General features: G+C 45.0%; 1 protein-coding gene and 1 long non-coding RNA gene across 2 annotated transcripts in view; one reads left to right on the top strand and one right to left on the bottom strand.

The window, feature by feature from the left end:
• Window positions 1-822: 822 nt before the first annotated feature.
• The window catches only part of LOC110532678 (nuclear receptor subfamily 1 group D member 1), a 27,058-nt gene continuing 2,081 nt past the window's right edge, over window positions 823-25,799 (bottom strand). Inside the window, exons 2-8 of the mRNA XM_036988698.2 lie at window positions 10,652-10,963; window positions 10,358-10,446; window positions 10,091-10,235; window positions 3,356-3,951; window positions 2,946-3,131; window positions 2,560-2,770; window positions 823-2,328 (exon numbers count right to left, since the gene is read on the bottom strand). Coding sequence (XP_036844593.2) covers window positions 2,129-2,328; window positions 2,560-2,770; window positions 2,946-3,131; window positions 3,356-3,951; window positions 10,091-10,235; window positions 10,358-10,446; window positions 10,652-10,963 — 1,739 coding nt within the window. The 3' untranslated portion in view covers window positions 823-2,128. The remainder of the gene's footprint in view (window positions 2,329-2,559; window positions 2,771-2,945; window positions 3,132-3,355; window positions 3,952-10,090; window positions 10,236-10,357; window positions 10,447-10,651; window positions 10,964-25,799) is intronic.
• The window catches only part of LOC149981319 (uncharacterized), a 13,253-nt gene continuing 5,135 nt past the window's right edge, over window positions 17,682-25,799 (top strand). The window contains exon 1 of the long non-coding RNA XR_016483406.1: window positions 17,682-17,800. This is a non-coding gene — a long non-coding RNA (uncharacterized LOC149981319). The remainder of the gene's footprint in view (window positions 17,801-25,799) is intronic.

The raw sequence follows: 25,799 nt of genomic DNA, 5'->3' as shown, positions 1-25,799 counted from the left end.
CTCCGGGATGCTGGCCTTCTAGGCAGAGTTGCAAGGAAATAGACATATCTCAGACTGACCAATAAAAATAAAAGATTAAGGTGGGCAAAATAACACAGACACCGGACAGAGGAACTCTGCCTTGAAGGCCGGCATCCAGAGTCGCCTCTTCACTGTTGACATTGAGACTGGTGTTTGCAGGTCCTATTTAATGAAGCTGCCAGTTGAGGACTTGTGAGGCATTTTTTATGTCCGCAAAAGAAATCCCAGCACCCCTACCCCCAAACTACTCGCGGCTATGTCCTTATGCTTCCAAAACCGTACTGCAAGTGATGCATGTTCATTTTCAGACCGAATGTCGCGGCTCTTTAACAAAACTCCCCCCTACAGAAGAGGCCTTCCTTCAATGACTCTTATGTGTAATATAATGGAACTGAGTCAAGACCAGGAGCTACACTTGCAGAACATCCAGAATATATATTTTTTGCATAATAATCTATTCAGAAATGATTATGTAATGATGATTCATGCATAACATTATTGTTTATTCCAAAAATCTGAAATGCATGCAAGTATGTATAATTGTAGCCTACTACTGAGAATCCGTTTGTCTCTCTTTAACAATTTGAAAGTCAGTAAGCGGTATAGGCACTAGTCAGTCTGATTTAGGACTTGATTTTTACTGCGGTATTTTCATAGATTAAGTACTAAATTGGGTCAGTGTGTTGTACGGCATTAGTGAAGCAGAGTTTTTGTGGAAACCTGCATATCATGGAATGTAAGGATTTGAGGTGTGTTATGTTAGATTGGTCTGGGACACCAAAGAAGAATCACAAGGTGGAATTCAAGAGGTACATCATTTCATCTTTATATCATTTCTGTGGAAGAACAGGAAGAAACAACATTTAAAACAATAGATGTGCTCAGATCTGGAGCAATCAGGTAAGATCCTTATTCACCCAGAGTCTCTTTTTCAGTTTGTATGACAAACCTTGGGGATGGGGATAGGGGAGAATGTGCATGTTGTGGAGTGAGGAGAGCTGGTGAATTCAGGGACTCTGCTGGTTTGATTCAATATGCGATCTGATCTGACACCTTTGTGAGTTATGAAAATGCATGCACTCACTACTCTACTCTGGATAAGTGTCTGCTAATGGCACATCCCTCTCACCAATATAATACAGAGCCCCCTTCAACATGACTTTCTCCAGTGCATAGTCCATTTCTTCATTGCCAACCCCCACCCTTTAGAGAGTCAATAACATTTCTATAGGCTCTAATCCATAAACTTGTCTTATGTACTGTGATTTTGCCCAGCAGTTCCACCATATATTGTTATTATTTGAATAAGACAATGTATTATTTACAACAACAAAATAATCTGAACAAAATGGAGTACAAAACCCAACAAGCTTGGAGACACAGTGCTGTCTCTGTCTCCATTAAACCTGATGCAGATGTAACAATACACAGAAAATAGCATTTCTATATGAAATCCAAGGCTGTTGAATATATAGACTTAATTGCATATTTAAACCCCAGACGTGTTTGTAAGTGAAATGGGAGTCATATAATCTTAAGTGTAAAGTTGATCTATGTATTATTATATATACAGGATCTCTTTCTCTTATTCACACATTAAACCCCCACACATTCAGTCACCAATAATGGTCCCTGACACATCATTGTCCACAAACAACATCTTCTCTAATTCTCTCTCAACTGTGGTTTGGCGATGGTCAGTAGATTAGGAATGAGTTAAACAGGTAGGTGAACAAACAGTCTTTTGGTCTCTGGGTAAACAGCAATACACATGAATCTGTCCAGGAGGGTAACGGTGAGCGTAAAACACTACGTTCTAACAGACCATCTTTCAACAAGTGGAGATCTTGAGGTTATTTGTGTGTGTGTGTGTGTGTGTGTGCGTGTGCGTGTGCGTGCGTGCGTGTGTGTGTGTGTGTGTATAAGTGTGCATGAAAACAGGATGACGATCAAAATCTGTTCAATATTGTATTTTTTAAAACATGCTTCTTGAATATATATATTTTGATTTGCCCAAGTCATCATTGTTCTTCTCATGGAAAGTCTCTGGAAAGTCCTGCCCTAGAAAGTGGTGGTGGGCAAGTTGTGATTGGCTGTGTGTGTCTGTTCAGGGGTCAATGCGGAAGGCCAGCAGCTTGTCTGAGTGCAGGTTGTTGAGGGTGTGCAGGTCGGGCAGGCGCAGGAGCAGCTTGGGGAATATGGCTGCGCTCTCTTCAGGACGACGGCGGTGGATGAGAGAACGCATGGCGCGGATCAACCCTTCCTGGAGCTGTTCCACTGCACCCATGTCAGCGATGCCTGAACGGTCTGAGAAGACGAGAGGAGACAGGTTGAGAGTTTGTTTGAGAAACACCAATATCTATTTATGGATGTTGGCACAGCTTTGTGGTTGGTTAGTTTATCGCTATGCTGATGATTAAATACAAAAATATATTCTAAAAAAAATGACACCATTCATGTTACAAATGTAAGCCTATCTCCATACTGGTCAAGGTGCAAATGCAATACTATAAGGAATTAAACAGCTCTTTGTCTCACCTGCAGAGACCAGCACGACGGCCATGAACAGAGCCATCTCTTCAGGCTCCAGCCTTAGAGTTCCCAGCTTCTCACTGAAGTCAAACATGGAGTTGAGCAGCGCCCCCATTCCCAGCGCCCGCAGGGAGGACAGAGGGTATGTCTGGCCGTTCAGGAAAGTCACCGTCCTCTCCTCAGGGTTGAACAGGGTGCAGTACTTCACCATCAACACCTGACCAAGACATAAGACACAATGGAAGGTTAGCCAACATGGAGTGGGATTAAATGTATTGGGAGAGAAAATGAAGAGGTATTTTTTACTTAATTTCAGCTGCAGTTACAAACATCTGTTTTAGGGCCGGTTTCCCAGATAAAGCCTAGTCCTGGACTAACCAAGCAGTTATTACCTGGAAGGTGCCTGATTTGAGCAGCATGACCTGGTCGTGCTGGCTGAGCTCCTGGAAGCCAGGGATGCCCTTAGCGAACTCCACCACTTCCCTCACTGCTGGGGTGAAACACTGGGAGAAAGTCTCCCATACCTGCTGGCCGGAACGACTGGCCGCAGAGACAGGACACGCATTGAGAGGACAAGCCTGAGAGAGTTAAGAGAGGGTTAGATAGAGAGGGAAAGTTATCTACGTCACTTGCTTTGGCAATGTTAACATATGTTTCCCATGCCAATAAAGCCCCTTGAATTGAATTTAATTTAATTGAGCGTTAGATACAGATAGATTATAATCACACTATACTATTTGTTTTGCAGCTTAACAAAAGTCAAGTTTAAGACCAACTTTATAACAACTCTCCATTTACTCACCAGCACTTTGGTGCCCGCTGCTAACTTCCATGGACAGGAAGTCTGAGTTTGGGTCTCTTGGGTCTCTTCCTTAATGGAGAAACAGTTGTGATTGGTCGAGCTGCCCCGTTGAGGCGTGTCGATATTGGACTGTCCATGATTCTGATTGGGTGTCGCAGGGTAACTATAGCAACAGTTGTCCACAGAAGGGAATGTATGGTGGTTGTCATTGGTTACTGAGCAGCAAGGGGCGGGGCCTGCAGGACAGGACTGATACCCTTGGGTAGAGCCGGAGTGCGGGGAGCCATGGAAGTTCTCCTGAGATGCGTAGCTCTTGAAGGGGCAGGATGTTGGGAGGTTGTTATTGTTGTTATTGATGTTGATGCCCAACTTGGCTGCCCTGTCTTGGCTGCTGGCGAAGATGTCCTGATAGGACCGTGAGATGGCTCTGATTGCCTCTTTAGAGGGAACCTCTGCTGGGCTGGGAGGGGCTTCGGAGATAGGGGAGGAGTCTACGTCCATGGTGGTGTTAGACTCGTTCAGGCTGTTCATGTAGCTTTGCATCTCCTCCAGAAGCCTCTGCTTCTCCCTCTTAGGGATACGGCCAAAACGCACAGCTGAGGAAGACGAACAGAAGGAAATGGACAAATGGACTTGGAGTAATGTGTTTAAATGGTCTGTACAGAAACCAAAATATTCACACATATCCTTGAATACTAAAATGTGTTAATTGTATCTGGCTGTCTCTTCAATATGGATGGATCTGAGCAGATTGTGTTAGTCTTGTAATGGACCCCACAACTCCATCTCCTCCTCCCGATCCCCTCTCCTCCTCCCTATCCCCTTTCCTCTTCCCTACTCCCTCTCTTCCTCCCTACCCTCCTCCCTATCCCCTATCCTCCTTCCTATCCCCTCTCCTCCTCCCTACTCCCTCTCTTCCTCCCTACCCTCCTCCCTATCCCCTCTCCTCCTTCCTATCCCCTCTCCTCCTCCCTATCCCCTCTCCTCCTCCCTACTCCCTCTCTTCCTCCCTACCCTCCTCCCTATCCCCTCTCCTCCTTCCTATCCCCTCTCCTCCTCCCTACTCCCTCTTCCTCCCTACCCTCCTCCCTATCCCCTCTCCTCCTTCCTATCCGCTCTCCTCCTCCCTACTCCCTCTCCTCCCTATACCCCCTCTCCTCCCTACTCCCTCTCCTCCCTATCCCCTCTCCTCCTTCATACCCCCTCTCCTCCCTATACCCCCTCTCCTCCCTATTCCCCTCCTCCTCCTCCCAATCCCCTCTCCTCCTCCCTATCCCCTCTCCTCCTCCCTACTCCCTCTCTTCCTCCCTACCCTCCTCCCTATCCCCTCTCCTCCTTCCTATCCCCTCTCCTCCTCCCTACTCCCTCTTCCTCCCTACCCTCCTCCCTATCCCCTCTCCTCCTTCCTATCCGCTCTCCTCCTCCCTACTCCCTCTCCTCCCTATACCCCCTCTCCTCCCTACTCCCTCTCCTCCCTATCCCCTCTCCTCCTTCATACCCCCTCTCCTCCCTATACCCCCTCTCCTCCCTATTCCCCTCCTCCTCCTCCCAATCCCCTCTCCTCCTCCCTATCCCCTCTCCTCCTCCCTACTCCCTCTCTTCCTCCCTACCCTCCTCCCTATCCCCTCTCCTCCTTCCTATCCCCTCTCCTCCTCCCTACTCCCTCTCTTCCTCCCTACCCTCCTCCCTATACCCTCTCCTCCTTCCTATCCCCTCTCCTCCTCCCTATCCCCTCTCCTCCTCCCTACTCCCTCTCTTCCTCCCTACCCTCCTCCCTATCCCCTCTCCTCCTTCCTATCCCCTCTCCTCCTCCCTACTCCCTATCCTCCCTATACCCCCTCTCCTCCCTATTCCCCTCCTCCTCCTTATCCATTCTCCTCCTCCCTACTCCCTCTCCTCCTCCCTACCCTCCTCCCTATCCCCTCTCCTCCTCCCTACTCTCTCTCCTCCTCCCTATCCCCTCTCCTCCTCCCTACTCCCTCTCTTCCTCCCTACACTCCTCCCTATCCCCTCTCCTCCTCCCTATCCCCTCTCCTTCTTCTTATCCCCTCTCCTCCTTCCTATCCCCACTCCTCCTTCCTATCCCCTCTCCTCCTTCATACCCCCTCTCCTCCCTATTCCCCTCCTCCTCCCTATCCCCTCTCCTTCTCCGTACCCCCTCTTCTCCTTATTCCCCTCTCTAAAAATATCCATCTGCTGGAGATGTAATTGACTGACCCCCTCTCTCTCCTCCTCTCCATCTTTCTCTCCGTCTCTCCTTCCTTCCCTCCCTCCTTCTCTGCTCTGTAAGTAGGGCAGTGGGTCATCATGAACGTGATGTCACTGCTACTGTGGCGGACAGAGAAAAAGAGAGAGAGGCTCTCCGCACGCAGGAAGGAGAGGTTGCAGAGAATGAGGGATGGAGGAAGGAGAGGTTACAGTGAAGGAGGGGGTAAGTGACAGTGAAGAGGAGGAGTGAAGTAGAGGACTACAGAGAGAAAGTGGTGAATGAGGAGAGTGAGACGCCACAAGGTGGAGTGTGAGATAAGAAGTAGACTTCATACGGCAGTCCTGCCTCGTGAGAGTTCTCCAACCAAGCCAGCACAATGCATGAGGCAAAATGTAAATAATGAATAAGTATTATTAATAAGAGTGCAATCATGAACTTATGTTGTAGAAACAAACTAACTTACAGTGTTTGAGGGCAAAATAAGATACTGCACTATGCTATGACATTGGAGTAGTTATCTGTGTGTTGCTTTAGTTACAGATGTGAACATCTGTGGTAAAGATCCAATGCAGCCTTTTTTATCTCAATATCAAATAATTTCTGGGGAACAATTAAGTACCTTACTGTGATTGTTTTCAATTAAAATGGAAAAAAATAAGAAAATAATAGCTTCTGGGGGTGCTTTGCTGCAGGAGGCACTGGCGCACTTCACAAAATAGATGGCATCATGAGGCAGGAAAATTATGCGGATATATTGAAGCAACATCTCAAGACATCAGTCAGTTAAAGTTTGGTCGCAAATGGGTCTTCCAAATGAACAATGACCCCAAGCATATGTCCACAGTTGTGGCAAAATGGCTTAAGGACAACAAAGTCAAGGTATTGGGAGTGGCCATCTCAAAGCCCTGACCTCAATACTATACATTTGTGGGCAGAACTGAAAAAGCATGTGCGAGCAAGGAGGACTACAAACCTGACTCAGTTACACCAGCTCTGTCAGGAGGAATGGGCCAAAATTCACCCAAATTATTGTGGGAAGCTTGTAGAAGGCTGCCGGACACGTTTGACCCAAGTTAATACATTTAAAGGCAATGCTACCAAATACTAATTGAGTGTATGTAAACTTCTGACCCACTGGGAATGTGATGAAAGAAATAAAAGCTGAAATAAATAATTCTCTCTACTATTATTCTGACATTTCACATTCTTAAAATAAAGTGGTGATCCTAACTGACCTAAGACAGGGAATTTTTACTGGGATTAAATGTCTTATGAAAAACTGAGTTGAAATGTATTTGGCTAAGTTGTATGTAAACTTCCAACTTCAACTGTATATAATAAACAGGATATTATTTTTTTTTTACTGTACTAGGCCTTTAATATATCTGGCATCATTACATGATCGGTTGGGTCTCTGCACTGTCCCTAAAGATCATCGACCTAGATCGAGCTAAAGGGCTATACACAGTGGCATGAGGTTAGAGGAGATCTGCTATGTTAGTTTATATGGATTTACTATTATATGTCAAGAAATGAGTCTGTAGCGTCTAGTCATTACAGTATGGACTGTATCTTTAAGAAGACTAACTGGTTTCAGGGAGGGAAAGTATGCCACTACTGTGCCAACTGACTGAAATATTTGCCTTGCCTATACGGTATCATAAGACACAGAATCACACATCATCAGGCTCCTGAGAATTTAGGGCGTATTCTTTCATGTGGACTGCAGGCAGTTGACTGAGGTTTTCCTGTTTTCGCAACAGTTGCAGCAGAAGGAAAGAGGTTTCTAGGTTGCGGTTCTTGACAATTGCGAGAACATGTTTTTTAATAGGGTCAATATGAGTGTTTGTTCCCTTAAAAAAACTCTACACTACCCTCATTTCTTGTACTCAACCTTTGAGCAACCAAACTGTCGACCGCATGCATAAATCACGCTTGGTTCTCTCATAGATTAAGCAATATAGAGAACTAGAGATAACTACAACAATACTGACAGGAAGAAGAGTAGGAGACAGGCAAACTATTCGAACGAAGTCACGAGGAACCACTATTTCTGCTATGCTTTTTTAGATAAACCGAAACGTATTCTCGTAATCTGCTATGATGGGGCAATTTATCAATATTTTGCTTATTAAGACTAAAAGCGTAGGATACGATTGATTAATTGCGTGTCAAGGACAGGCTGTTTTGTTCCTGTATCTCAAGCTTAATTGTTTGCTGTATCCCTAATTAATTCCACAAGATGTTATAAGGGCAAACAGTACACAAGGTAATCAAGTTGCCCCTGTTCCAATTTCCCAAAATAATTCCTGTTTGCTGCAGTTTTCTGGATGACAGATAGCTTTTGGGACTTCAAGGCTCCTGTTCTCATAAATCACTGTCGGAGAGGAGAGTGGGATGGGGGTGAGGAGAGTGGGATAGAGGAAGAGCACAGGATGAAAGTGGGATGGAGGAGAGGAGAGTGTGATGTAGGCAGAGGAGAGTGTGATGGAGGGAGGGGAGAGTGTGATGGGGAAGAGGAGAGTGTGATGGGGAGAGGAGAGTGGGATAGAGGAGAGTGGGATGGAGGGAGAGGAGAGTGTGATGGAGGAGAGGAGAGTGGGATGGAGGAGGGGTGAGTGGGATGGAGGGAGGGGAGAGTGGGATGGAGGGAGAGGAGAGTGGGATGGAGGAGAGGAGAGTGGGATGGAGGGAGAAGAGAGTGGGATGGAGGAGAGGAGAGTGGGATGGAGGGAGGGAGAGGAGAGTGGGATGGAGGAGAGGAGAGTGGGATGGAGGGAGAAGAGAGTGGGATGGAGGAGAGGAGAGTGGGATGGAGGGAGGGAGAGGAGAGTGGGATGGAGGAGAGGACAGTGGGATGGGAGGAGAGTGGGATGGAGGAGAGGAGAGGGGGATGGAGGCAGAGAGTGGGATGGGGAGGAGAGTGGGATGGAGGAGAGTGGGATGGAGGCAGAAGAGAGTGTGATGGAGGGAGAGGAGAGAGGGATGGAGGGAGAGGAGAGTGGGTTGGAGGAGAGGAGAGTGGGATGGGGAGAGGAGAGTGGGATGGAGGGAGAGGAGAGTGGGATGGAGGCAGAGGAGAGTGGGATGGGGAGAGGAGAGTGGGATGGAGGGAGAGGAGAGTGGGATGGAGGGAGAGGACAGTGGGATGGAGGAGAGGAGAGTGGGATGGAGGGAGAGGAGAGTGGGATGGAGGAGAGGAGAGTGGGATGGGAGAGGAGAGTGGGATGGAGGGAGGGAGAGGAGAGTGGGATGGAGGGAGGGAGAAGAGAGTGGGATGGAGGGAGGGAGAGGAGAGTGGGATGGAGGAGAGGAGAGTGGGATGGGGAGAGGAGAGTGGGATGGGGAGAGGAGAGTGGGATGGAGGGAGAAGAGAGTGGGATGGAGGAGAGGAGAGTGGGATGGAGGGAGAGGAGAGTGGGATGGAGGAGAGGACAGTGGGTTGGGGAGGAGAGTGGGATGGAGGAGAGGAGAGGGGGATGGAGGCAGAAAGTGGGATGGGGAGGAGAGTGGGATGGAGAGGAGAGTGGGATGGAGGAGAGTGGGATGGAGGAGAGGAGAGTGGGATGGAGGGAGAGGAGAGTGGGATGGAGGGAGAGGAGAGTGGGTTGGAGGAGAGGAGAGTGGGATGGAGGCAGAGGAGAGTGGGTTGGAGGAGAGGAGAGTGGGATGGGAGAGGAGAGTGGGATGGAGGGAGCTAGAGGAGAGTCGGATGGAGGGAGGGAGAAGAGAGTGGGATGGAGGGAGGGAGAGGAGAGTGGGATGGAGGAGAGGAGAGTGGGATGGAGGAGAGGAGAGTGGGATGGGGAGAGGAGAGTAGGATGGAGGGAGGGAGAGGAGAGTGGGATGGAGGAGAGGAGAGTGGGATGGGGAGAGGAGAGTGGGATGGGGAGAGGAGAGTGGGATGGAGGGAGGGAGAGAAGAGTGGGATGGAGGAGAGGAGAGTGGGATGGGGAGAGGAGAGTGGGATGGAGGGAGGGAGAGGAGAGTGGGATGGAGGAAGAGCACAGGAGGAGAGCTCATGGAACATGGAGGAGAAGAACATGGAGAGGAGCAGGGACAAGAGAGAGAGGAGGAATCTGAACAAGAAAAAGACAGACTGACTTTGAAACCTTTGAATGAGCAAGAGGCTGTGTGGATATAGGGTATTTTCCTAAGTCTGCCCTTCAACAGTAGGCCAGTGCAATGTCTCAGGTGAAAGATGTATTGTTTTATTTTATCTTTATTTAACTAGGCAAGTCAGTTAAGAACAAATTCTTATTTACAATGACAGCCTAGGAACAGTGGGTTAACTGCCTTGTTCAGGGGCAGAACGACAGACTTTTAACTTGTCAGCCCTGGGATTCGATCTAACAACCTTTCGGTTACTGGCCCAACACTCTAATCACTAGACTACCTGCCGATAAAAAGATAAGGTGCAGTGCTGATGGAACTTGTTACTGATAAACACTCATTGGATGGCCTCAAAAGACTCTCTGCCCCATTTTGAGCCTGCACTACCATTAAGATTTCACTATAACTCTTACCATCTCTGGACATGCCAACGAAGAGGCATTTCTTGAAGCGACAGTGTTGGCAACGGTTGCGGTTCATTCTCATGATGAGGCAGTTCTCATTTTTCACACACATCTTGTAGTTGATATTCTGCTGGATGCTGCGACGGAAGAAACCCTAGACAGGAAATACAAGCAGATGTACAGTTAGTTTGCATCTTGGTTGGTTTTTATGGTAATATAGACTGTGTAATGTAATCATATTATATACAGTTTGTGTTTATTTGTCAGGGTCTTTACCTTGCAACCCTCACAAGCGTGCACTCCGTAGTGGAACCCAGATGCAATGTCTCCACACACTTTGCACAGAAGCACTATCCCACCAGCCTCTGTAGACATAGCAAGAGAGAGGCACAGATAATCAGAAATGTGATCAGATCAGTGAGCCTACGAGGGTGAATACCAACCAATTGTACAAGCAACAAAAGATGTGTACAGTCAACTAAAAGATGCAGGGGACATGGGTCATGGATAAGGTGGATATTCAGGTTCAGGAAGTAAAGAGGGAAAATAACACATTGGTAAACAACTCACTGGTGAAAGTTCCTGTGAATCCACATGGTCTTGTCCCAGCGATGGGGTGTTGGTAGGTGTCCTGGTGGGTGGATGTTGATGTAGCCACATTGTAGACTTCTGGGAACTGGAACACCAGTTTGGAAGATGGAGGGGTACATCTTCCTCCCCTCTGGCCCTTCAGGGACCCCAGGTGCCCGAGCTCTGTGAAGGTGATCTCCTCTGGGGAGGAGGGCTGGGAGTGGGAGGAGGGGGGGGACTCGGTCTGGTACCCACTGGACGGGCTGCCTGGGCTGGCACTGCCAGAGGAGCCCGCATACAGAATAACACCACCTGTTCACAAAACAGAGACAGTGCAGGGAGTTAGTCAGGTAGCTGGCACAAAATAGCTGATAAGTTTGCTCTGAAAAGGAGTTTAAAGTATCAAAGTGCATGCTGTAGTTTAGGATGCCATTTTCAACAAGCAAAAACCTTAATTTGAAAGGGCTGTACTGAATTCATTTTGGTGTCGAAAAATGGTGTGTAACATGTTTTGGAACAGCAAGTTTTATGTGATGTCATGTTGCACATCCCTCTGACCCTGCAAAGGAGGTCAGCTCTGAGAATGTGCTGCAGGCGTCCTGCCTCATCATATGATATGAATTTAATAGGTATAATTGTGCATTCAAGCACATGCAGGGTGAGGAGCAAGGTAAAACATGTGGGAAACAGCGCATTGCTTCTGTGCCAACCAAATTCTAAATATGCACATTTTTCCAACTGTGGTGTGTTTCCAACAAACTGACTCGATGGAGAATTAAAATCAGTGTATGATGATGTACTTTTTTCCGCTTACGTTTTCATGTAGGCCTACCGAATAAAAATCGAATATTCAATGTGTTTCGTCACATTTTAAAATTGTCAAACAAATTTGCATTAAATATAAAACGTGACTACTCTGGTTTTGGCACGCGCGCGCTGTAGCCAATAGCTCGCAGATACAGTGAAGGGTAGGCTGTGTGTGTTGACTAATCTACTTGATGAGATTATTTTAAGATCGAAAACGTTTGTATTTTACCCACACAAAATCATCACACCATGTCGAACGAACAAAATATCTGTCTGCATTTATAAAATTACACAGAAACTTCCTGTTTTCATCACAGCTGTCATTATTTAGTTTTATAAAATATGACGTTAGGCTCCTCGCATAAAAACTGTGGATGGAAACGTGGTAATTGAATTTTTTTGGGCGTCAGGCAAACCACAGTATTTATTTGCGGTCGTTATAAATAGGCTAACAGCTGCCTTCGCATCCTCTCCTCGTATCTCTGGTTATCATGAGCTGTCCACGCGCTGAGACACCACTGCGCGCGCTGACATGTGTGCGCGAGGTATACTGCCTACACTATAGTTAAAACAATCACCACCCGGTTCTGTGTGGCTCAGTTGGATCCACTGGGGACCAGTACGGGGGAAAATTATGAAAATGAATGCACACACTACTGTAAATCGCTATGTTCGAGACCGTATGCTAAAATGTAAAAATGGGTCCATGATTTTAGAAATATAGGTCTGGTGGGGGAGCGCCCCGGGAATGGTATAGAGAGGTACTTACTTACGGACTTTATTGTCCCCATGGGGAAATTTTGTTGCAGTTTCATGTACACGTTTGAAGTGGCGTTTAAATACAAAACTAAACTTTCATAACAGTTACATACCAATAAAACAAAACAAAAAGACTAGCCTGCTGGTCTTACTGAGTCGATGGGAACATTAGCCTGCTGGTCTTACTGAGTCGATGGGAACATTAGCCTGCTGGCCTTACTGAGTCGATGGGAACATTAGCCTGCTGGTCTTACTGAGTCGATGGGAACATTAGTTTGCTGGCCTTACTGAGTCGATGGGAACATTAGCCTGCTGGCCTTACTGAGTCGATGGGAACATTAGCCTGCTGGCCTTACTGAGTCGATGGGAACATTAGCCTGCTGGCCTTACTGAGTCGATGGGAACATTAGCCTGCTGGCCTTACTGAGTCGATGGGAACATTAGCCTGCTGGTCTTACTGAGTCGATGGGAACATTAGCCTGCTGGCCTTACTGAGTCGATGGGAACATTAGCCTGCTGGCCTTACTGAGTCGATGGGAACATTAGCCTGCTGGCCTTACTGAGTCGATGGGAACATTAGCCTGAGCTATTTAGGAGTGATATCACACCTGGCACAAATGATTGTCTAGTTCTGTTTTTCCTGCTGAGGGGTGCTCTATACCTGCGAACCAGAGGGGAGTAGTTCAAAGTCCAGGTACAGGGGGTGGCTTGGGTCTAAAATTATTTTGTGGGCCTTGCGGAGGGCCCTGACCTTAAAGATCTCATCCAGGCCTATCTGTTTGACTCCAAGTACCTTGCTTGCTGTGGTGGTAATCCTTCTCAGTTTATTTCTCTGGCTGACAGTGGCATTGCCAAACCAACAAACAATACAACATTTTTAAATACTCTCAATAAAAGATTTGTATAACAGAGTCAGTATAGTACAGTCCACATTAAAAGATCCCAGCTTTTTGAGAAAATACAGTCTCTGTTGGCTCTTTTTGTAGGTCAGGTCTGTACATTTTCTCCACTGAAGCTTATTGTCTAAGAGGACACCCATGTATTTGTATTCCTCTACAATCTCTATATTCTGACCTCTGATAGATGTTGCAGAGGTAGGTTTTGTACACTTCTTGAAGTCTATGCACATCTCTTCGGACTTGTTGGTATTGTGGACCAAGTGTGATTCCTCACACCACTCTACAAAGTAATCTAGGGCCGATCAAGGCAGTGTCATCAGCAAATTTAACGAGGTGTCTGTCAGGATGGGAACTAGTACAACTATTAGTGTGCAAGATATACAGGAGTGGGGACAAAACACATCCCTGATGAGAGCCTGTGTTGGTTTTGCGTATGTCTGACACATGGGGACCTATTTTGACTCACTGTGAGCATTGGCTCGGGAAGTTCAAAAACCACAAAACCAGCCCCCCATCTAAGGAGAAGTCCCGAATGAGTCTCTGTGCCAGAATGTAGGGCTGGATTGTGTTGAAGGCAGAAGAAAAGTCAACAAACAGAACCCTGACATGGGATTTGGCACCCTCTAGATGTCTATAGACCATGTTAAGGAGGGTAAGAATGGCATCATCAACTCCTCTGCTAGGCTGATAGGCAAACTGAAATGGGTTGAGAAACTTCTGGGTAACGCTGAAATATGACTTTTCACAAGTTTCTCAAGGCATTTCATTACTAAGGATATCAAGGCTACAGGGCAGCAGTCATTCACCTCAGAGGGTGTAGCCTACTGTACCTTAAACTAGCACGCTGCCCTAGGTATAAAAAGAGTGAGTCACATTCTCCCATAGAACTATATTCCCAAATAGCATGCACTTGTCATGTAACCTTACATTTTATATGGGAAACATGACCATCTGTCCTTTTCCTTCCTCTTGTTGTCTTCCCTGTTTTTCCCTTGATTGTTAACACAGCAGAGCTAGTGCTGGTCTTTTGACAGGGACCTCCTGGTCCTGCCTTGGCCTGCCACTTCCTGAGACTGGAAACAGACAGCCTGCTGCTGACCCAGCCAGGACTTGTCCCACCTCCACCCGCACACAAAGACTTTGGCATGTCCACCTGAATACTCACGTGAGCTACTTTTATGTTAGTTTGTGTGTGTGAGGGTCCCTCAAAACTGGTGCCATAAATGTGGTCAATTAATTATCAGATTTTACAGTCTCCCCAAGGCAAAGCTTGACTATACTGCTATATACTGTACTGCAGTAATATGTCATCTACTTGACCAGCGGCTAAGTATGTGGCCTTTGTGTCAAGTCAACTAACTCAAATTCAGAGAACATGGCCCTCATGAGAGTATAGAAAACCATAGGGGGCTATAGGACTTTAGGAATGTAAATTGGCTTTGATGTTCAGCCAGAAGGATAGCACATAGCCTATAGCGCGCACCAGAGGATGCCCAATGTAACCCAGGGAAGAGACAGAAGAGGAGCCATACACTCACTAGCACAAGCTAGTTAAAATGCACATCAGTGCAGACAGACACTACTGTTAATTGTGGAATCAGCAGCAGGTTGGGAAGTGAGGAAAGCAGCTTCCAATCGTGACCTTAAACCACCCGTTCTGCCACTAATCTATGTGCCTGAGTCGAGGTGTAGAGCCAGACAGGCTGTCAGGCAGACTGTCAGGCGGGGAAACGTGAGCGCTGAGCACTTAACAGGCACAACAATCCTTGCCCACATCCTCCTCCCCTCCTCCCCCTCCCCTATTATAGCCTTCCCCTGGTTTGTTCTCTGAGCTATGCTATGCTACAGCTGTAAGCCTGGCAAGGCTGCTAGTATTTTCCTAGCTTGTTTTGCCTTTGCAATGACATGTCATGAAGGATAGGGTTGAGGTAGAGAATAGGGTGGAGGTAGAGAGTAGGATTGAGGTAGGGTGGAGGAAGAGGATAGGGCAGAGGTAGAGGGTAGGGTGGAGGAAGAGGGTAGAGTTGAGGTAGAGGGTAGGGTGGAGAAAGAGGGTAGGGTGAAGGAAGAGAGTAGAAAGTAGAGTTGAGGTAGAGGGTAGGATTGAGGTAGGGTGGAGGTAGAGGTTAGTTTAGAGGGTAGAAAGTAGGGTTGAGGTAGAGGTTTGGGTTGAGGTAGAGGGTAGGGTGGAGGTAGAGTTTAGGGTGGAGGAAGAGGGTAGGGTGGAGGTAGAGAGTAGGGTGGAGAAAGAGGGTAGGGTGGAGGAAGAGGGTAGGGTGGCGGTAGAGAGTAGGATGGAGGTAGAGGGTAGGGTGGAGGTAGAGGGTAGGGTGGAGGAAGAGAGTAGGGTTGAGGTAGAGGGTAGGGTTGAGGTAGAGGGTAGAAAGTAGGGTTGAGATAGAGGGTAGGTTTGAGGTAGAGGGTAGGGTAGGATAGGGTGGAGATAGAGGGTAGGGTGAAGGTAGAGGGTAGAAAGTAGGGTAGAGGTAGAGGGTAGGGTGGAGGTAGAGGATAGAGTTGAGGTAAAGGGTAGGGTGGAGAAAGAGGGTAGGGTGGAGGAAGAGAGTAGAAAGTAGAGTTGAGGTAGAGGGTAGGATTGAGGTAGGGTGGAGGTAGAGGTTAGGGTAGAAGGTAGAAAGTAGGGTTGAGGTAGAGGTTACGGTTGAAGTAGAGGGTAGGGTGAAGGTAGAGGGCAGGGTGGAGGTAGAGGGCAGGGTGGAGGTAGAGGGTAGGGTGGAGGTAGAGGGTAGGGTGAGGAAGAGGGTAGGGTGGAGGAAGAGGGTAGGGTGGAGAAAGAGGGTATGGTGGAGGAAGAGGGTAGGGTGGAGGTAGAGAAGTTCACCCATTTGACTCCACTCTAATTTATAGCTAGATCATAAAAGTTTGTGAATTATTGATGTACAGTATGTGGCTGAAGCCAGGATCCAAACTGACAGCTGCCAAAGCATCCTAAGTAAATACATTACAGTAAACAATGAGGAACATGTTACTATGTCTCTAAAAGACTGCATTAATCCAGCTAGGAGAAGAGTAGGCCACTGTCTCAGTAACAAGGTGCAATGGTATTTGGATTTGCACTCCGTGGCTGACATAGATATTGCAGCAGGCCTATAACCACACACACACACACACAACACGTGCACACACACATACTGATGCCACAAAAACACTCACACACTTTAACACTCACCACATACACTGCTGCTACTGTCTATTATCTATCCTGTTGCCTAGTCACCTCTACGTACATATGTATATGTACATAGTTATTACCTCAATAGTTACCTCAATTACCTCGTACCCCAGCACATCGACTCGGTACTGGTACTCCCTGTATATAGCTGTGTTATTACCTCGTACCCCAGCACATCGACTCGGTACTGGTACTCCCTGTATATAGCCGTGTTATTACCTCGTACCCCAGCACATGGACTCGGTACTGGTACTCCCTGTATATAGCCGTGTTATTACCTCGTACCCCAGCACATCGACTCGGTACTGGTACTCCCTGTATATAGCCGTGTTATTACCTCGTACCCCAGCACATCGACTCGGTACTGGTACTCCCTGTATATAGCCGTGTTATTACCTCGTACCCCAGCACATCGACTCGGTACTGGTACTTCCTGTATACAGCCATGTTATTACCTCGTATCCCAGCACATTGACTCGGTACTGGTACTTCCTGTATATAGCCATGTTATTATCTCGTACCCCAGCACATGGACTCTGTACTGGTACTCCCTGTATATAGCCATGTTATTACCTCGTACCCCAGCACATTGACTCATTACTGGTACTTCCTGTATATAGCCATGTTATTATCTCGTACCCCAGCACATTGACTCATTACTGGTACTTCCTGTATATAGCCATGTTATTATCTCGTACCCCAGCACATCAACTCGGTAATGGTACTTCCTGTATATAGCCATGTTATTATCTCGTACCCCAGCACATTGACTCATTACTGGTACTTCCTGTATATAGCCATGTTATTATCTCGTACCCCTGCACTTCGACTCGGTACTGGAACTTCCTGTATATAGCTATTTTATTTTTTACTCGTTATTGTTATTCGTTACTCACAGTGTATATTTGTAAAATCTTTGACTATGCATGGTTGGAAAATGACCTGTAAGTAACCTTTTTACTGTTAGTCTACACATCTTGTTCATGACGCATGTGACAAATACCTTTTTATTGGATTCATTGGAGGGGCCTGAATAGAAGGAGTTGAATTTATATTATGGATTGCATTTATGTATATTTATATTGCAAGTATATTCAAAAGTCTACTCTATTCAGGTATTTAGGTTGCATTATAAAGAAGAATGACACCAATGGGACTATTTGGCAGCCACCAAATATCCATGTAGACTAATTGCATTATGCATAATTTGAGGATTATAATAGATTATCTCCATCACACTGCATTACCAAGAATGCAGGATGTCACGGATTGCCCTATAGCAGTTTTAGCATCACTCTGAGGACTACAGCGGATCAAATGACTTTGCAGGCTACAAATAGCCTACTGTCAGGGAGTGCTGTCACGTTCCAACTGTACATAGCACACTTAGTCTAGCCTAGCGGATGTGTGCGCTGAACCTTCCGTTTGGGAGAGATGTTGATCAGCGGCGTTAGTTGGGTATCGCCATACCCTAGCTCAAGACCAAAAATGGTAAGTAGGATAAAACAATGTACACTAAAATAGTTCCAATCCCGATTCTAACTAAACGGTGACGTTTAGCTGGTTTTAGGACCATGCAGAGAGCAGCTGCCGGCCTGCAACCCTTTCTTTCACTTTTAGAGAGCAGAGCGCAGACAGTGCCAGTTTGATTTGGCAGTCAGCCGTTTAGGCAGTGCGCCAATTGCTTTGAATTTGACGTCGACATTTGAACTCGGCCTTCTAAGCCTTGATGTTATCTGATAGATATATATTGTATGTGTTATCAATGATGTCAATTCGGAATTGGGAGGTGACCATTCGAAACAAAAGCTATTTTATTGCTGTTAAAATACAGGCTGTGATAGCTGTAGGCCTGATTGATATTTAAATTAATTTGACCAGTAGACTAGTGCAATTTTGGTTTCATGTAGTGGTATGAAAACAAACACAACTGAACTTGCTATTTGGAGCATTTCCCCCAAATGGATGTCATGATTTTGACTTCAACGACAATAACAATTGTAGGCAATAACAAATGTACATGGTCATACAGTGACAGAATGATAATTGAGATAATGCAAATCATTAATTGTTACTTAGTTAGGATAACTTTTTTTCCTTTCTTGCTGTAGGTCTACTTTTTCATCATCCCAATTCTGCATCCCTAATCCCTACCTGTAGCCTACTTCCCTCTGGTATAATGCATTTCCACACTATCAGTCTTGCTTGTCCATCTTCCTCAATTAAAATGAGATATTCTTACAGATCAATCTTGTTGCTAAAACGTCATTAATGTTATGTAACTATAGTGTGGATGTAGGGCTGTTTAAAATATATAAATATATATTAATCACCCAGATGCGTAAACAACACAATAATATCAGACAGACAAGCTGCCCGGGGAAATGCGCTGCGCCCCCTCATTGGCACTATTCTCATTTTCAATATTCTCCAAGCGGCATCGTTCGTTGATACAATGTTTCAATATTCTCAGAGCAACCATTTTCATACATTGCTTCAATACTCGCAAGATGTTTACCTTCCCTGGCGAAAAATGCAGACAGGCAAATGTATGCATGTGCGGGAAGTGCACGAAGCAATGTTGACATTGTAGTCTTTGATGTAGGCTATGCTTTTATTTCTATTCATTTATCTGGCATAGTTTGCATTTGCGGTCAGCTGTTTTATGCACCGGTTACTTTCACATTGGTGTCGGTATTTGAAACCGGCCCTGTTGTGACTTGATAGCACGAATTACGCATCTATTTCATGTTGCTCTGTATGCGCCGTTCCACAAGTAAATGAGTCAATTTATGATGAGGTTGAGTAGTGTTTGACATTGTCCACGGCGTTCCACACACCTTAAACATAATATTGCGCTGATAATTAATGCCTGGGGTCAATCACAGCCCCCAACCCACCACACCCCACTTTGCCATACCCTAGTTTTAGATGAACTGACGCCACTGATGTTGATGCAAGGGACTTGTGATATAGGATCCAGGACTAATGCATTAAATCGCGCATAATGCGGGAAAACGTGACGAGAGATAAAGTTAATGCATGAAATCTCTGACACACTTTCCAACCTAACATCCCCCTTTCCACCACCGGAGGCACCATCACTACAGAAGTGCCGGGAGAGAGAGAGCGAAGAGAAAAAATAAATGGGGAGAGAGAACTGTATCCGCCTGTAAAATCACGCGCCGCACGCGGTTTAGCATATGCATCCACGTGAGGACGATTCGAGAATGCGAGGAGTGCATTCAGTGGGAAGACTCGCGCTGCATGAAGCTATCACCAGCAGTCAGAAATGATAATCACCACCCGCGCTTTATAGCCCCTGTTATAATTTTCGAGGAAACTCAAATAGAGCATGATGTACGGTTGGTTGGGGATGTTCTGGTTGGTTGGGGATGTTCTGAATGGGCGCTAGAATCATTCGTGCGAACTGCAAGGACCCCCCCCCCCCCCCCCCACACACACACACACCGCACGCGATCATTCATAGAGCCAGTGGCCAATATTGACCACATAGAAACACTGGATTTACAGTTCCAACAACAGGTTAGATGATCTGATTAGACATCCTGTGGGTAGTGGACACGTTTAGATGTAGTTCACAGCACCCAGATTGTGCCAACGCCTGACCTGACTGGCATGGTTCCAAAGTGTGTGTGTGTGTGTGTGTGTGTGTATCCGGGCTTCTCAGTTAAATGCCATCACCCCATTGCATTGCTCTGTGAGGCTTACCTAATTGGGCAGCAGGTGAATATGGGGCTCTGGGTTAAACCAGCAGTAGCCTCACTCTCAATATTATGCAATCAGTTGAACTATCTTGTGTTATTTAGATTAGGATGTATATGGATTACATCTGATTTTGTTTACTTCTGCTTGGTTTGATAAGATAAATCAAGAATGCATGTACTGTATCTCTCCCTCTAAGACCATTACATATCAAGGTCAAACAGGGGCACTAGCTGTAGGTTAACTGAGCCATGTAATCATAGAGTCAAGTTGGATGACATTCTCAATGAAGAAAAGAGAGAGAGCCACCATTCAAAACCGCCTCCAAGTTGCAGGCAGATGGCAGGAGTAAAAAATGCTGCGGCATGGGGCTCAGATATCCCACATTACTGCACCAGTGACCTTTTAACCTCCGTGTTGACATCATGCAAACATCCGCAAATTGTATACAGTATTTAGCCTACCCGAATAGCCCATACAAAATATCTAAGGCCAATAAAGTAGATGATGAATGAGTTAATAAATTTTTTTTTATATATAACATTTAAACAAATAAATGACAAAGTAAGTTTAGTGTAGGATGCAGAGGTCTGAAAAGCTCCAAGTTTTGTCCTCCAGATAATAACTGACATGGAACCCGTGGAACACATGGAACATGCAGAAGGGCGCCTTGACCCAGACCGTTTCCATCACCTGGACTGAAACGTGACTGCAGAGTTAGTAAATGAATCACCACTCAACAGCTAGGAGTGGAAGTAGAATATGTAAATAAATATTATGATGCCAGGTGTACTTTGGCTAACCTTGCGGAAACACCTCCCAATGCTCCATGCATAACTCTATAGTTTCCCATAGCCATAAGCTTTGCGTTATCAACCCATGCCACTGGCCCAGCCTCCAAGGGCGGCAGGTAGCCTAGAGGTTAAGAGCGTTGGACCAATAACCGAAAGGATATGCAAAACAACACATTTACATTTCACATGTGTATAACACACAATTGTACATGTGTGAAATATGACAAAAATAGGCACCCACCAAATTAGTAATCACAACACTTCTCCTATCTATTCAGTATCTCAATGCACACTGGGTGGTACAGAATAATTTACTTATAGATACACACGAAAACAAAGTTGACTGCCTACTGAGGGCAATAAGCATAGAATGCATTGGAACCAGTGACAGCTCACTCCATGTGAATTTGTTTTCACGAGGAAACACAGGAAGTGTCTCCTACCCATATGAAAAGATAGTATAGTATACTATGGTATAAATACTGCACTCTTAGAAAAACGGTTTCAAAAGGGCTGTCCCCATAGGATAACCCTTTTTGGTTCCAGGTAAAGCCCTTTTTGGTTTAAAGTAGAACCCTTTTGGCTTCCATGTTGAACACTATGTGGTTCTACCTGTAACCAAAAAGGGTTCTTCAAAGGGTTCTCCTATGGGGACAGCCAAATAACCATTTTAGGTTCTAGATAGGACTTTTTTGTAATATCCAACAAGTGGATGTTTTCTGTCAAGCATACAGTGTATAGTATTTACTGTAGTGTTTTTGCAGACTTTATTGTAGTATTTACTGTAGTGTTGCAGCCATGACTGTAGTATACTGTAGTATTAACAGTTTACTATAGTATAAATACTGTAGGAAAAAAATGATTGTATATACTATAGTAATTACGTAGTGTTTTTGCGGACTTTAGTATACTACTCATTCAAGGGTTTTTCTTGATTTTTTACCTTTTCTATATGGTAGAATAATAGTTTAGACATCAAAACTATTAAATTGCACATATGGAATCAGGTAGTAACCAAAAAAGTGTTAAATAAATCAAAATATATTGTAGATTTTATATTCTTCAAAGTAGCCATCCTTTGCCTTGATGACAGCTTTGCACACTCTTGGCATTCTCTCAACCAGCTTCATGAGGAATGCTTTTCCAACAGTCTTGAAGGAGTTCCCACATAATGGTGATTACTTGATTGTTGGCTGCTTTTTCTTCACTCTGCGGTCTAACTCATCCCAAACCATCTCAATTGGGTTGAGGTCGGGTAATTGTGGAGGCCAGGTCATCTGATGCAGCACCCTTTATCACTCTCCTTCTTGGTCAAATAGCCCTTACACAGCCTGGAGGTGTGTTGGGTCATTGCCCTGTAGAAAAACAAATGATAGTCCCAGTAAGCGCAAACCAGATGGGATGGCGTATCGCTGCAGAATGCTGTGGTAGCCATGCTGGTTAAGTGTGCCTTGAATTTGAAATAAATCACTGACAGTGTCACCAGTAAAGCACCCCCACACCTTCTCCTCCATGCTTCAAGGTAGGAACCACAAATGCGGAGATCATCCGTTCACCTACTCTGCATCTCACAAAGACACAGCGGTTGGAACCAAATCTCTCAAATTTAGACTCATCAGACCAAAAGACAGATTTCCACCGGTCTAATGTCCATTGCTCGTGTTTCTTGGTCCAAGCAAGTCTATTCTTCTTATTGGTGTCCTTTAGTAGTGGTTTCTTTGCAGCAATTCGACCAAGAAGGCCTGATTCACTCAGTCTCATCTGAACAGTTGATGTTGAGATGTGTCTGTTACTTGAACTCTGAGGTGCAGTTAACTCTATTGAACTTATCCTCTGTAGCAGAGGTAACTCTGGGTCTTCCTTTCCTGTGGCAGTCCTCACGAGAGCCAGTTTCATCATAGCGCTTGGTGGTTTTTGCAACTGCACTTGAAGAAACGTTCAAAGTTCCTGACATTTTCCAGATTGACTAACCTTCATTTCTTAAAGTAATGATGGACTGTCGTTTCTCTTTGCTTATTTGAGCTGTTCTTGCCATAATGTGGACTTGGTCTTTTACCAAATAGGGTATATCACCCCTAACCTTGTCACAACCCAACTGATAGTCTCAAATGCATTAAGAAAGAAAGAAATTCCACAAATTAACTTTTAACAAGGCACACATGTTAATTGAAATGCATTCCATGTGACGACCTCATGAAGCTAGTTGAGAGACGGCCAAGATTGTGCAAAGCTATTGTAACGGATGTGAAACGGCTAGCTTAGTTAGCGGTGGTGCGCGCTAAATAGCATTTCAATCGGTGACGTCACTTGCTCTGAGACCTTGAAGTAGTAGTTCCCCTTGCTCTGCAAGGGCCGCGGCTTTTGTGGAGCGATGGGTAACGATGCTTCGTGGGTGACTGTTGTTGATGTGTGCAGAGGGTCCCTGGTTCGCTCCCGGGTATGGGCGAGGGGACGGTCTAAAGTTATACTGTTACACTATCATCAAGGCAAAGGGCAGCAACTTTGAAGGATCTCAAATATAAAATATATTTTAGATTTGTTTAGCACTTTTTTGGTTACTACATGATTCCATAGTTTTGATGTCTTCACTATTATTCTACAATGTGGAAAAAAAGTAAAAATTAAAGAAAACCCCTTCAATGAGTAGGTGTGTCCAAACTTTTGACTGGTACTGTATACAGTGCCTTGCGAAAGTATTCGGCCCCCTTGAACTTTGCAACCTTTTGCCACATTTCAGGCTTCAAACATAAAGATATAAAACTGTATTTTTTTGTGAAGAATCAACAACAAGTGGGACACAATCGTGAAGTGGAACGACATTTATTGGATATTTCAAACTTTTTTAACAAATCAAAAACTGAAAAATTGGGCGTGCAAAATTATTCAGCCCCTTTACTTTCAGTGCAGCAAACTCTCTCCAGAAGTTCAGTGAGGATCTCTGAATGATCCAATGTTGACCTAAATGACTAATGATGATAAATACAATCCACCTGTGTGTAATCAAGTCTCCGTATAAATGCACCTGCACTGTGATAGTCTCAGAGGTCCGTTAAAAGCGCAGAGAGCATCATGAAGAACAAGGAACACACCAGGCAGGTCCGAGATACTGTTGTGAAGAAGTTTAAAGCCGGATTTGGATACAAAAAGATTTCCCAAGCTTTAAACATCCCAAGGAGCACTGTGCAAGCGATAATATTGAAATGGAAGGAGTATCAGACCACTGCAAATCTACCAAGACCTGGCCGTCCCTTTAAACTTTCAGCTAATACAAGGAGAAGACTGATCAGAGATGCAGCCAAGAGGCCCATGATCACTCTGGATGAACTGCAGAGATCTACAGCTGAGGTGGGAGACTCTGTCCATAGGACAACAATCAGTCGTATATTGCACAAATCTGGCCTTTATGGAGGAGTGGCAAGAAGAAAGCCATTTCTTAAAGATATCCATAAAAAGTGTCGTTTTAAGTTTGCCACAAGCCACCTGGGAGACACACAAAACATGTGGAAAAAGGTGCTCTGGTCAGATGAAACCAAAATTGAACTTTTTGGCAACAATGCAAAACGTTATGTTTGGCGTAAAAGCAACACAGCTGAACACACCATCCCCACTGTCAAACATGGTGGTGGCAGCATCATGGTTTGGGCCTGCTTTTCTTCAGCAGGGACAGGGAAGATGGTTAAAATTGATGGGAAGATGGATGGAGCCAAATACAGGACCATTCTGGAAGAAAACCTGATGGAGTCTGCAAAAGACCTGAGACTGGGACGGAGATTTGTCTTCCAACAAGACAATGATCCAAAACATAAAGCAAAATCTACAATGGAATGGTTCAAAAATAAACATATCCAGGTGTTAGAATGGCCAAGTCAAAGTCCAGACCTGAATCCAATCGAGAATCTGTGGAAAGAACTGAAAACTGCTGTTCACAAATGCTCTCCATCCAACCTCACTGAGCTCGAGCTGTTTTGCAAGGAGGAATGGGAAAAAATGTCAGTCTCTCGATGTGCAAAACTGATAGAGACATACCCCAAGCGACTTACAGCTGTAATCGCAGCAAAAGGTGGCGCTACAAAGTATTAACTTAAGGGGGCTGAATAATTTTGCATGCCCAATTTTTCAGTTTTTGAATTGTTAAAAAAGTTTGAAATATCCAATAAATGTCGTTCCACTTCATGATTGTGTCCCACTTGTTGTTGATTCTTCACAAAAAAATACAGTTTTATATCTTTATGTTTGAAGCCTGAAATGTGGCAAAAGGTCGCAAAGTTCAAGGGGGTCGAATACTTTCGCAAGGCACTGTATATACTTGGCATGTAGGTGTCACACTTTTGGGTAGTACAAACTGGGTATGGGGAGGAAAATGGGCAGGGTATATGCAAATAAATACTGTAGTATAATATACTATAGAAATTACTGTAGTGTTTTTGCCAACATTACTGTAGTATTTACTGTAGTGTTTTTGCCGACATTACTGTAGTATTTACTGTAGTGTTTTTGCCGACATTACTGTAGTATATACTGTAGTGTTTTTGCCGACATTACTGTAGTATTTACTGTAGTGTTTTTGATGACATTACTGTAATATTTACTGTAGTGTTTTTGATGACATTACTGTAGTATTTACTGTAGTGTTTTTGCCGACATTACTGTAGTATTTACTGTAGTGTTTTTGATTACATTACTGTGGTATTTATTGTAGTGTTTTTGATGACTTTACTGTAGTATTTACTGTAGTGTTTTTGCCAACATTACTGTAGTATTTACTGTAGTGTTTTTGCCGACATTACTGTAGTATTTACTGTAGTGTTTTTGCCGACATTACTGTAGTATATACTGTAGTGTTTTTGCCGACATTACTGTAGTATTTACTGTACTGTTTTTGATGACATTACTGTAGTATTTACTGTGGTGTTTTTGTTGACATTACTGTAGTATTTACTGTAGTGTTTTTGCCAACATTACTGTAGTAT

The sequence above is a fragment of the Oncorhynchus mykiss genome, chromosome 9, assembly GCF_057628025.1.
Source record: "Oncorhynchus mykiss isolate SJ-2025 chromosome 9, ASM5762802v1, whole genome shotgun sequence".
NCBI lineage: Eukaryota > Metazoa > Chordata > Actinopteri > Salmoniformes > Salmonidae > Oncorhynchus > Oncorhynchus mykiss.
This window is presented reverse-complemented; position numbering and strand designations above follow the sequence as displayed.